This window comes from Pygocentrus nattereri, chromosome 2 (genome assembly GCF_015220715.1).
Source record: "Pygocentrus nattereri isolate fPygNat1 chromosome 2, fPygNat1.pri, whole genome shotgun sequence".
NCBI lineage: Eukaryota > Metazoa > Chordata > Actinopteri > Characiformes > Serrasalmidae > Pygocentrus > Pygocentrus nattereri.
In genome coordinates this window covers 45,409,241-45,423,597 of record NC_051212.1, presented here as the reverse complement: position 1 = coordinate 45,423,597, position 14,357 = coordinate 45,409,241, and the positions used below count along the sequence as shown (strand labels likewise).

Here is a 14,357-nt window from a genome sequence, read left to right as displayed (position 1 = left end):
GACTCAGCTCAATATTCTTATTAGGCTCATTAAATCTGATATCACAAGATTTCCAACCTATAATTTTAATGATATTTTCTGATCATTTAAGCTGTCTAATGATCATAGAGAGTTATCTATAGACACCCTGTGTTGTAGGACATTTCTACACAGTAAGATTCATGTGTGGAGTTTTCTCAGCCTTTTACAACCAGCTGTATATTTGTAGTAGCGTCTCAAAAGCTTATAATAAGGAGACATACTTTAACAGTGGCAGCAAAAGTGGCTAAACAGAGGCACGACGCTCAAACCAATGCTGAATGAATATGTACCTACATTTACATTTACATTTACAACATTCAGCAGACGCTCTTATCCAGAGTGACTTACAAAAAGTGCTTTGTCAATGTAGAGAAAGTATCTTTGCTAGTTACCAATAGCTTAGAGAAAAGACAGTCCTGAGCTCAGATACTGCTAGAAACAAAAAGTCACTGATGATAACATTCTACATGATAACATTCTCTGGACTGGCGACCTATCCAGGAGGTATCCTGCCTTCCACCCGATGACTGCTGGGATAGGCTCCAGCACCCCCCCGCGACCCTGAGGGAGAAGTGGCTTGGAAAATGGATGGATGAATGGATGATAACATTCTCCTCGAGTTTCTTTAAAAGAAAGAAAAATCAGTATCAGTTTTGTATAAAGGATTAATGGCCATATTTAATATTTGAGCCGTATTTAAAAAGAGAAACAGAAGCCACAGACCATCTGTTTATAACAAGATAAAACTGCAGTCTCACATTTTCCCTCAATTCAGCTTCCTCAAAAGCCTAACTCACTTCAATCCAGCAAATCTAAACTAAAGCTGCCCTCCTCTGGTAGACTTTCATTATTACATCTCTGTGCTACATACACTCTCAGAGATAAATGTACGTCACTGTCACTGGGGCAGTGCCCCTCTTGTCACTGTTTATCATAAGTTTATTCAAATTATTCCTACATGTTGATTTTATGAAGCGTCTCTTTCCACTGGCAGATCATTGAGCTTGATTTGAGATGATTAGAGATCTGATCATTTTACTTATTTTAAGAATTTACAATTAATATGATCAGAAGGCCATTACACCCCATAGATTCATTATTTATTTCTTCTTGCACCACTCACACTTAGAGAAGAAGTTCAAATGCCCGGACGGAGTAGGTGGTGCTGAAGAGATCACGTTGGTGTAAAACAGAGGTAGTGGGCTCACTGTTCTTTTAAGACTTTTTTTTGGAGTCGGCTGCTCGAGGAGTCAATTGCCATAGATTTAACCATGAATTTCGACATCTGTCCAAAACTGACGTTGAACTGTAAGCAGACCTTGCAACAAAACAATGGGCCATATAGAATGGCTGAAATGGAGGATTATGGAATGGCCAAGTCAAAGCCCAGTTCTAAACTCCATAAAAATGCTATGAGAACTTTTAATTGACAGTACAGACAACAAAACCTTCAAACATCACTCATCTGAAGGGGATCTGTAAGGAGAAATAGACAATTTCTCCAAGTTGATGTAGGAAACAGATAATGAGAAATGACTGCAAGAAGTAGTTTCTACCAAGCTAATAACACTAGCATCAATCATAATTGACCAAACTACTAACCTCGTCTAGATGTCTCTCCTTCTCTATCCATGCTAGTCATACTTCTTTCTTTTTAGTTCAAAATACGCATAAAACTACTAAACTGCCACTGCCACTGGGGAGGTACCTCACTTGACCAAGACATGGTACGTTCCAGGGGACATCTTCAGTACCTCTATAGTGAACCACAATCCATTACAAATATATATTTTAATTGTTTTGACTCCACACTCCCCGCCTTGTCTTCAGGCTTTTTATTTTATTGATCCATTCTAAAACACTAGATTGTGAAAAATTCAAAATATGGATTTGGACGCAGTTGGACATTAAACCATTGTTTACATTTGAGGGTAAATTTACATTGTTTACAACATAATGAACAGAATTTTACTTCTACAATGCATTTTGTGTGACACTGTAGTTTTATGATGTGGTCTGAACTCATCAAGTCAAATTTATTAACCACATTTTCTGTGTATTTGGCTGAGCAAGAGAGCAACACCTGACAGGAAACCCAATACAGAACCACATCACCTCATCACACAGTCCGTTCTTCTACAGTGTAGCTGGGTTTCTTGTCACTGTGGGCTCCAGAGCACAGTAGTTGAGTGCAGAGTCTGATGATTTAGCAGAGGAAATCAAGAGATCCACTCTTTTATTCTGAACCTTAGCAGAGAAGCCAGGTAGTAGAGGGTCACTCAAACTCCATGATTCAAATATGTATAGTAGGTAGTCCAGTTCAGATGAGGGATACTGGCGATACCAATAAAGCCTGTTCACGTTGCTGGTGCTGTAGCTGCAGGAGAGGGTAACAGTATCACTCACTGAAACCTGCTTTTCAGTTTCCAATGGACTGATTGAAGAAACTCCACCTGACATAAAAGAGAAAAACATTTTATAACCAACATTAAAGGCTAAATCCAAAGCCCCTGTAATGAATTATACAAACTTTCTTTTGCTGTTTTTTATTGTAGATGTGAAAATGAAACGTTTGAAGTATGTGGTGTTATGTAATATATTTTAAAACGTAAGAAATGTAGTCTGTACATTTCATACTTACATACCTACAAGCACTGTCACAATGAAAAATGAAAAATCACAATGCAAATGTTGAAGGCATATTGAGAGATCCTCTGTAAGAGCACAGCAATAAAGAACATTAAAACAATCAGGAAGAAAGAATCTACTGTGGTGTCAGTCTGCTCCTCCTCCTAGATCACAACCTGTCCCCATTTTCTGAGTGCTGATGATGTCATACAGTAACAGTGATATTAGATATGAGGTAATTCACTTACATATTGAAGGAGAAATGAAAAACAAGTGAAAAACAGGAGTTTCCTCCTGACTGGAGATCTAAATATTATTGGAAGATGTAAAGAAAATGGACTCTATGACAACCATGAAAGACCTCATAGACCACCAGAACAATCAGCATCAGATAGTCAGTAATTTATGCTTTCATGTTTGAAAGATCAAAGAAAATCAAGCTCTACTTCTACTATAAAATAAATCCAGAGGTGTTTCTGTCCAGCGTTCCTCTGTGTGCTCAGTGATGAGGGTCTGATATGTATAGCTTTCAAGAAGCTCTTACTCAGAAATGGCAATACAATGATAGGCTGACCGCTCCAGAGTCCTGACCTCAACATCAGTGAATGCTTTTGGGATTTCTTGGATCAAGAGAAGCACAGTGTAACGCCGGGGAGCGAGGAGGCAGACGCATATACGGAGATAAGAGACTTTTATTCAGGGCAAATCCAAAATCAGGGTCAAGACAGTCCAGGTTCAGGTAACCAACATGAAGAGCAGGAGGAACAGACATGACAAGGAACACAGAAGTCCAAACACTTAACAAAAACTCTTCAAATAATACATATACTACACACACAAGCCTTACATCAAACAGCACATACAAACAGTACAAAGACCAACGAAAACATAAGGCAAACACGGGGCTTATAAAGCACAGGGAAAACAAAGGACAGGCGGAAAACAGGTGGCGACAATCAGGGGCAGAGTAACAAAACAAGGGGCCAGACTAGGAAACCAAAACAAAGGAAACATGTGGACTAGACCAAAACAAAACACAAACACATGGACAGAACTGAGAGGGGCCAATCGTGACACACAGAAAGTAACCAACTTCTAAGACTGAACTTTTGGAAAACAATTGAAAGTGTCCAGAGAAGAACGGAAGCTTTAATTTCGGCAAAATGTGGACAGTAAACATTAGCAATATGCTATATTTGGTTGCTGACTAGATATTATATGTATTTTTCTGTGAAACTTGCTCTCATGAGCCAAAACATTAAGACCACCTCTTTGTATGTGCACTCATTATCCATTGTATCAGTTCCACTTACCATACTGGTGCATGCTGTAGTTCTACAATAACAGACCATAGTTGATTTCTATAATTTGTTAGCTTTTTTACCCTTTTCTTCAGTGGTCAGGCCCCCACATGACCAACAAAAAGCAAATATTGTTTGGGTGGCGAATTGGTATGAGTGGATCGTTAGCGCAGTAGGCGTCAGTCTCATAAACTGAAGGTCGTGAGTTCGATCCTCACACGGGGCAATGAAACTTGGGGCAGTCGTAGGCTGGAGGTTAGGGAACCAGCCTTGTGACCGGAAGGTGGCTGGTTCGATCCCCAGAGCCGACAGCAGATGACTGAGGCGTCCTTGGATGCTGCACACAGGACACTGTTGGCTGGATATTTTTGATTGGTGGTCTATTCTCAGTCCAGCAGTGACGGTGATTGCATGGAGTGGAGCAGCAGAAGTGATTGTTAAAGCCTAAAGGATTGAAAGTGTGATATTTAGGCTTTATATTTGTGCACAGTTAACACTTCAGTGGAAGGCTGCCTGCATGAAGACATCATAACACCTGAAGAAGTAGTGAATGATGTACTTCTAGAGTTGACTCTTATGAAGGGTGTTTTATGAAGTAAAAGCAGTGAGCTTGGCATTTGAACTGGTTGACATGAGGGCGATAGATATTTACACCTTTTGTAACACCTTAAAACTGAACTTTACAATGGAGACTGTGTTTTTACTTAGGCCTCTGCATAGCCTTGTATAAGCTCCATCATTTGAGGAAGGCACCTTTATAACAGCTTTATAAATGAAACAAACTGCCCCTAACTTTAATTTAAGTTCCCTTATGTCAGCAACATGTTTTTTACTTCATAAACTTTATACATACAACATGTCATCTTGTGGCAACCTTATATAAGCTGTTCATGAAAACTTTATAAAAACATTATTCAGTGCTTGTTCATGTGTAAAGAAGTCCTTATATAGGTAGCCTTAATATGAAGTGTTACCCAAAACTGCATTGCATTATTTGAAAGCTACTTAGAAAGGAGCACCATAACACATGCATAAGCATTTAATAACATATTAATGAGGCAATACTTTAGTATTCATAACAGCTTATGCCATTAATCACAATATATCATAAACTGAAGTTAAAGACATTTTAATAACATGCGTGTTTTGTACTTTAACTCATGTGAAACTATGTAGAACTGCTATAAACCTCTAAATTAGACCTTCCTTATAAGTTTTATTACTTGTGAATGAGGCTTCATAACAGTGATATAAACAGAACAAATGTCCTTCAGTTTAGTTTAAGGTCCCTTGTGTCAATGCAGTGCTGTTTACCTTTTAGAGCATCTTATAGATTTGCTTCATAAATATGATATTCAGTGCTTATGCATGTGTTATGCAGCCTTTATGTAGGTAACCTTCAAATAAAGTATTACATAACAAACTAATGTCATGCTGTGGTTCTAGAAATGTTCTTATATGTACCCACTAAATAAACTCAGGGCAGGTAAACATTTGTAAACCTTAAGAAAGAGAAATATGATCTTCAATGAGATGAAGACAAACAGCTCCCTCTTGTGAAACAAATGTGATACTGCATGTGAAATGTTTTTGTACAGTGTAGCTGGGTTTCCTGTCACTGTGGGCTGCATGGCACAGTAGTAGAGTGCAGAGTCTGATACTGCAGCAGAGGAGATCTCCAGATGAACCGTCTTATTCTGTTTATTAAGTGAGATGGACAATCGCTCATCAAGTGTTTCAGCCTTAGTTATGTGTCGATTGGATTCCATGATCAGCAGCAGGAACTCTGGTCTTGATCCAGGCTTTTGCTGATACCAGTGGAGACTGTTAACATATCCATCATATGTGCAGGACAGTGTGGCGTTGCTGCCTTCACTCAATAACATGCTGGTTTGGTTCTGTTTGATGATGTCAGCAGTTTCTCCTGTAAAGAAAAGCACAGAAATGTTCAAAACGTAGACTTTTTTAAGATTTTGACACATTTAAAAGATTCTCTTATTTAACTGTAATTCCTTAAAATATGATGTGTGTCACTGATGACTCACCAAAACTGGAAACAGCCATGAAAACAGAGAAGAAGAGCAGCATGATTGTTCAGATCTCCAGCATTAGACATTCATGGCTGTGTTGTCTCTCTGTTCTTATGTGTTCTGTATCTTCCCACTTGTAGCTCCACCCACTCCTAGTTCACAGTGAAGCTCATACATCACAACTCTGATCTCATTTCATCAGCCACTGTGTTAAAAGACTAACACAGGGCATCAACGTACAGCAGTAATATATACAGTACAGAGCAGCTCAGAGACAAAGAGAATCAGCAGAAGGAATCAATAAAATGACTCAGTGACTCTTTCACACCAAATCATTCAACTCTGCACTGTTAGAAATAAAGGTACCATGCAGGTACAAGATTCTGGTACAGGTCTGATTGTGTACCATAAATACTTTTTTTTCCAGTGGAAAAGTAGATATTTGCATTTTTTAAATAAACTAATGTCTTAACATAGAACAATACAATAAATATACAACTTAGAAAATATAATTTTAATGGATTATGATACAGTTTTGTTTCCTGGCTAAAGGTGCAGAGATGTACCCCTGAGGGCACCACCACAAGGACAAAAAAGGTACTGCCCCAGTGACAGTGTCATCCCTTTGTTTCTGAGAGTGTACTGTACAGGTTTTATTTTGACCAGTGATGGAAAATTTTTGTACTGCAATAATAAAGCAGTAGAAAAAGCAGAACATTAATACACTTATTCAATTACACTTTGAAGGAAAAATATAGCATTTTTATTTCTTACATTTTGAACATTTAAACCTTCAAAATACTATATAAATAAAGAGTAAGGATACATTTAAAACTGCCCACAGCCCTGATCATCCTACCTTGTTCAAGAACCAGTACCAGGTAATATTATTATCTTATGAGTGTACAATTGTTCAAAGCTGAGTTCACTAGTCAGTGAAGTAGTTCAGCCGTGTTATGATTGTTTTGTTAGTGACAGCATTGAATGTTCTATCATTTGACTGAATAAATTAAACATAATTAAGATACAAGGTCACTCAAAGCAAATGGATTTTACTTCACAGTTCAACTCAGTTTAAGACTGAAAAATTTAAAGCATCATCCTGCAGTGAGTTTTTGTACAGTGTAGCTGGGTTTCCTGTCACTGTGGGCTGCAGGGCGCAGTAGTAGAGTGCAGAGTCTGATACTGCAGCAGAGGAGATTGTCAGATTGCCCTGTTCTGTAGCATTTAGTCGTGGGAAAGGTGGAGTTGCATGGCTCACAGTTTTTGTAGCTGGAATGAACATCAGTAAATACTCTGGTCTGGATCCAGGATACTGACGATACCACTGCAGACTGTTTGCAACACGATCAAACACATATTTGCAGGAGAGAGTAACTTTCTCATCTTCAACAGCATGAGTTGTGTTCTTCAGTGGTTCTATTGACTGTGAAACACAGTTCTCTGTGAAGAAATAAGGATTTTTTTAAGTAGAACCAAACTAATCATACACATCACCAAACAAGAAGATAATAGAAAACACAAAGATGTATTTCACACAGATTTAAATGTAGTAAATTCTACTCACCTATCATGATGATAAAGACAGTCAGGGAGCACAGAAACATCATGGTGGCTCCAGTGTTCAGATAGTGAGGAGAGATGTGGTGCTACTGTTCAAGCATGTAAAGACTCCTCCTACATTTCTCAGTTTGTTAACATGGTGGTTTTGTGATTACAGTCATAGAATTTATTATGTATATAATATGTCATGTATAAATACCCAAGATAAGTTTAAAATCAAGCTCAAGTATTGAGTAATGTCATTGGAATAAGACAGTTCATAAAATCAATGTAGGAACATTTAAATATTTGCAGAAATGTGAGGGGTACTCACTTTTGTGATATATATATATATATATATATATATATATATATATATATATATATATATATATATATATATATATATATTATTGAAGCAATAGAACATGCGAGGGGGTGTGCTATTGCGAAATAACATCTCATATCTGTGATCAAATCACAGCCATAGGTCATAATGATGATGTGATAACACTCAACCTTGAGTGTTTTATTGCTTTTATACAACAGTTAAATAAATAAATAAAGCAATCAATAAATTGGGCTGTGAGCATGTCGTTTAATGTCTTAATGTTCGCAGTTCCTTCCGCCAAATTATAGTTCCTTAACAAGCAGCTTGTTGCTACATCAGAGTAACGAGCTCCACACACTTGCTGCTCAGTCTGCAGACTGAGCCATAAGACATAATATCAAGTTTAGCTCAGTTTTATCAATTTTTGCCAGATCAATATTAATGTTTTGTTCCAGCCAGTCAGTAAAGCATCTTGCAGCCAATTTTGTTTGGCGAATGATATTCGGTTAATTGCCGGCTAATTCCAGGTTGTTTAGCTGTTCTTCTGTCTCAGCTGCCGACTGAAAAGCTGCTCAGTGGTGATGACAGTTTCAGAATTTAGTGTAGTCTCATCTTCAGAGTCTGACCCAATTGGCTGTCGGTCAAGTGTCCATTCCCTGTTTGTGTGCAAATTAAGAAGTAAAATCGTTCAAATGGCTTGAGCATCTCCTACAGCTATCACAGTCGCTGCTTAGCAATTGGCTTCTCAGTGGAGTGATACTGTGTACTGCGTACGAAATAACAGCACAGTTAGAACGCCTCTCAACCAATCATCTTGCATGGCCGGAACTAATATTGAATTAATATTTACCTACAGAATAACATTATTGCAACTCTCAGGATCAGACTGAAAACTTCAGACTTTTCTTAAGGTTGTTTTACTTGGCCTCTCACTTCAGTTCCCCTGCAAGAGCATAACTCCCCTCAATCAAGCAAATCAAGATCAAACCTGCCCTCTTCTGGTGGACATCCGTCATTACATCTCTGGTTGACTTGGGGATAACTTTTCAATTACATATTATCAAGTTTATTGGCAAACATTGTGTTGTTGGTAGTGGCAAATGAAAAGATCATAGATTATTATATCTAACATTTTTCATTATGATGCTGCAATAATATAAGATTAATCAACTTAAATCTAGACTGGTTTATTCATTAAGGGTCTTTATGCATTGTCAGATAATTGAGCTTGTTCTGTGAGATGATGCTGATAAGTTTGTTTATTCTAAGAAATAATGCTTGGAATGATTATAAAGGCCATTACACAATATAGATTATTGTGTCAGACATTCACAAAACTATTATCAATCTTATTGTTATTAACATTGTCTATAGGGTTAACTACCCTATACAGTTTTGGATGCTGGAAAAATCATCAGTAAATACTCTGGTCTGGATCCAGGATACTGCCGATACCAGTGCAAATAGTTCCCGGTACCTCTATATTCATACATGGAGGAGAGAGTAAGTCTCTCATATTCAACCTCTGTTTTGTTCTCCAGTTGTGCTATTGACCGTGAAACAAAGTTCTCTGTGAGGACATACAGATCAAAAACATTTTCTAATAGAATTATTATAAGATACTTCAGAGTCAAAATAAATGTTGATTGATTGATTGATTGAAGATGGATTGTTATTTGACCAAACTTACCATACACAAACATCTCACCACAAAGTCAATAACAAGAAACATAAATATGTATTTCAGATAAAGTCGTGGGCTGGAGGTTAGGGAACCAGCCCTGTGACCGGAAGGTTGCTGGTTCGATTCCCTTGGCTAACAGTCCATGACTGAAGTACCCTTGAGCAAGACACCTGACCCCCAATAGCTCCATGGGCACCATGGATAGCGCTGCCTACTGCTCCAGGCAAGTGTGCTCACTGCCCCCTAGTGTGCGTGTATGTGGGTGTTTCACTGCATGGATGGGTTAAATGCAGAGGTCTAATTTCACAGTGTGCAAACACAGTGACAAATGGTTGTGGATTCTATTCTAAAAGTGTGGTTAATCTGTTGTAATTGTGGATCTGTTATAAGAACACGGATAAATGGATGAAGCTTGTCTTTTTTAAGGTCATCAGCTGTAACTGGTTCCGATATTTCACTCTGTGTTACCTTCATTTTGTCAACATGGTGTTTATGTGATTATGCTTATAGAAATATTTTATTTATATAATATGTAAACTATATGAATGCCAAAGATAAGTTTAAAGTGGGATTAGATTAGACCTTTAATTTGAATTTGAATGATGTTGTAACTGAGAAGAGACATGTAGTTTTTTCTCTTCATTCCTAAAGTCTTTTTTTTTCTTCTTGTTTTTAATTTCACTGTGTTTTTAAAGTGATTTTTTTCTATACTTGTGTTTACACAGAATCAGATTAGTATTCATATTAGGCTCAAGAAATCGGACATATAGCAAAATATCTCTCTCTAATTTTAATCATATTTTCTGGTAAGTCCATTTAATATGACAAATGATCATATTGTTTCATATCTTGAGATATCAATAGACATGTGCTGCTGTAGAGCATTTCTACTATTGGCCCCTCCAAATCCTGTCCATGTGCTTTTGTTTTGATTCCTTCCCGGTCCTGCCCCCTTGTTTCCAGACCCTGCCCTTGATTGTTTTCACCTGTTACCCTCTTGTTAACCACCTGTGACTCATTACCTGTCCCTGTATTTATGCCTTGTGTTTCCCCTAGTCTCTTGCTGGTCTTTGGAGTGTTTAAAATGTATGGTATTGTTTGCTGTTTGTTCTTCTAGCCTCTGTGTAATTTGTTCTCTGTTGTGTTTAGTCTGTGTTTCTGTTTATCATGTCTATTCTCCGATCTCTCCATGTCGGCTCCTTGACCCTGACATTGGATTTGCCCCTAATAAATCTCGCATCTCTACATGGTAGGTTAATTAGTGTGTGGAGTTTTCTCAGCCTTTTACAACCAGCTATAATTTTGAAGTAATATCTTAAGAGCCTATTACTATAGATTTACTTTAACAATGGCAGCAACAGTGGATAAATGCATAACACAACACAACCTGTGCTGAATGAAAGTGAACCTACAGAATAACATTTGTTTCGGAGCCTTTTTAAAAAGAAGAAAGAAACATAAGTAAATAAAAAATCAGTATCAGTGTTGTATGCAAGAAGCCGCAGAGCATCTGTGAATAACTAGACAAAACTGCAGTCTCAAATTCCCATTTTTTTTTTCTCAATCCCTCCATTCAACGTCCTCAGAAGCTTAACTCACTTCAGTCCAGCAAATCTAGATTAAAGCTTCCCTTTTCTGGCAGACTTCCATCACTACATCTATGTGTTTTACACAATAATAACTATAATAATACAGTAATAATTATTTTTAGATTTATTCAAATTTTTCCTAAATATTGACTTTATGAATTGTATTATGACTGAGCTTGATTGAGAAATAGTGCTGATCATTTTACTTATTTTCAGAAACAACCCTTGGCCATTACGCAACATATATTTTCATGGATTTATGTCATTCTCTTCTTCCTCCTCTCACTATTAGAAAAAAATCCCAATGACTACATAACCCATGAACCCCCTAGGCTTGGATCCTTTGACCTGCAACAGGCTGCTGCCATGCTGGAACAAACAATTATTTCAAATAAATAGGGTCATAGATAAATTGGTTATTATCTACACCATCAGTTGGCCACCCTGAACAGTGCAAATAATCACAATTGTTTATTTGTTTTGCAGAATCTCAAAAAGGTCCGCCTGGTGTTTGCCACTGCAGGCATGTGGGAAACAATAAAAGAGTCTTTAAAACTTTGAGGTTGTCTTGTGTTTTTGTCCATTACACTAGCTCACAGCATGGAACGGACGAGAGCTCCGTTACACTCTGTAAGAGCACAGCACTGAAGAACATTAAAACAATCAGGAAGAAAGAATCTACTGTGGTGTCAGTCTGCTCCTCCTCCTAGATCACAACCTGTCCCCATTTTCTCAGTGCTGATGATGTCATACAGTAACAGTGAGATTAGATATGTGGTAAGCTACTTCCATACTGATGGAGAAATTTGGTGGGGGAGGGAGAGGACTGTCGATTGTTAAGGGGTTTGAAGCTTTCTTTTTGTACACAGTTAGGGAGTAGTTTGAATTTGGGGCTTTTGCATAATTTGGAAGTAGCATAACTTTAAAATGTGCAATAAAAACCTGATTTAAAAGCTATTTCCACATCCTTTTGTGCTGAGGCCTTTGAAAATCTTAGCTGAAAGAATGAACTTAATTAGAATGAACACTTAATTAGAAGGCTACCTATGTAAGGACAACATAACACATGCATAATCAATGAAATAATGCATTTCTCAGGCAATACTTGAGTATTTATCAAAGCTTATACCAATATTAGCAAGATACTATAAACTAAAGTGAATGATTTTATTAGCATAAGTGTTTTGTAATTTAACTCATGTGGCACCATGTAGAACCAACACAAGCTTCTGAACTACACCTTCCTTCTAAGTTCCATTACTTGTGAAAGAGGTTTCCTAACAGTGTTATAAATAAAACAAATGTCCTTCACTTTATTTAAAGGTCCCTTTTGTCATTGCAATGTCATTTGCTTCACAGAGAATCTTATGTCATCTTTTGGTTACTACCAATAGCTGGTCATAAGTACTCAAATAAATCTGCATAAAAATGGTATTCCTTATGCATGTGTTACGTAGTCCCTATGTAGGTAACCTTTAAATAACATACTACTTAACAAACTAATGTCAGGCTGTGCTTCTAGAAATGTTCTTATATGTACCCACTAAATAAACTCAGGGCAGGTAAACATTTGTAAACCTTAAGAAAGAGAAATATGATCTTCAGTGAGATGAAGACAAACAACTCCCCTTGTGAAACAAATGTGATTCTGCATGTGAAATGTTTTTGTACAGTGTAGCTGGGTTTCCTGTCACTGTGGGCTGCATGGCGCAGTAGTAGAGTGCAGAGTCTGATACTGTAGCAGAGGAGATCAACAGATCAACCGTCTTACTCTGTTTATTAAGTGAGATGGACAATCGCTCAAGTGTTTCAGCCTTAGTTATGTGTTGAGTGGTTTCATCAACCAGGAGCAGGAACTCTGGTCTTGATCCAGGCTTTTGCTGATACCAGTGGAGACTGTAAACATTTCCACCATATGTGCAGGACAGTGTGGCGTTGCTGCCTTCACTCACTAACATGCTGGTTTGGTTCTGTTTGATGATGTCAGCAGTTTCTCCTGTAAAGAAAAGCACAGAAATATTCAAAACTTTGACACATTAAAAAGACATAGATTCTCTTATATAAGTGTAATCCCTTAAAATATGATGTGTGTCACTGATGACTCACCAAAACTGGAAACAGCCATGGAAACAGAGAAGAAGAGCAGCATGATTGTTCAGATCTCCAGCATTAGACATTCATGGCTGTGTTGTCTCTCTGTTCTTATGTGTTCTGTATCTTCCCACTTGTAGCTCCACCCACTCCTAGTTCACAGTGAAGCTCATGCTTCTCAACTCTGATCTCATTTCATCTGATCAGGCTGGTAAACAGAACAACATCTAAATCTCCTGTGGAGATCAATGAATTTTTCACAGTCACTGTGTTAAAAGACTAACACAGGGCATCAACGTACAGCAGTAATATATACAGTACAGAGCAGCTCGGAGACAAAGAGAATCAGCAGAAGGAATCAATAAAATGACTCAGTGACTCTTTCACACCAAATCATTAAACACTACTGTACAGGTTTCATGTTGACCAGTGATGGAAAATACAGGTACTGCAATAATAAAGCACTTTGAAGAGAAAAAGTACAATTTATATTTCTTACAATTTTACATTTACACCTTTAAAACACTCAAAACATTAAAAACCACAACATCTTTTTTTAAACCTTCAGCTAATATATCAGATTTTTAAAACGTGATAATAATTGATATTGTATAAATAAAGCCAGTCCAAATATAAGTATGATATGAACTGCACACAACTCTCACAACTGATAATTCTACTTTGTTCAAGAACCAGTACCAGGTAATATTATTATCTTATGAGTGTACAATTGTTGTAAGCCATGTTCATCAGTCATCCCTGCAGTGAGTTTTTGTACAGTGTAGCTGGGTTTCCTGAGGGCTCCAGAGCACAATAGTAGAGTGCCGAGTCTGATAATTTAGCAGAGGAGATCAACAGATTCACTATTTTCTTCTCCACCTTAGCAAGATGCCAGGTGATGGAGAACCCCACACGCTCCCTAATTCATCTGTATACAGGAGAGATTCCAGTTTAGATGAGGGATACTGGTGATACCAATGAATGTACACATTGCTGCTGCTGTAGCTGCAGGAGAGTGAAACAGGTTCACCCACTAAAACTTGCATTTCAGTTTCCAATGGATTGATTGAATAAACTCCACCTGATGTAAAAGAAAAAAAAAATCACTGCGTTTAAGACTGAATAAGGACTGGAAAAAAA

The 14,357-nt window shown here is 37.5% G+C and overlaps 1 gene segment (V, D, J or C); it reads right to left on the bottom strand.

The window, feature by feature from the left end:
- Positions 1–5,590: 5,590 nt before the first annotated feature.
- On the bottom strand, positions 5,591–6,122 carry LOC119264757 (the record flags this gene model as incomplete). The annotated part of the segment is given in 2 exon segments: positions 5,591–5,874; positions 5,996–6,122. Coding segments are annotated over 2 exon segments (327 nt in total), but the record flags the coding sequence as incomplete, so codon positions are not given.
- Positions 6,123–14,357: the final 8,235 nt, after the last annotated feature.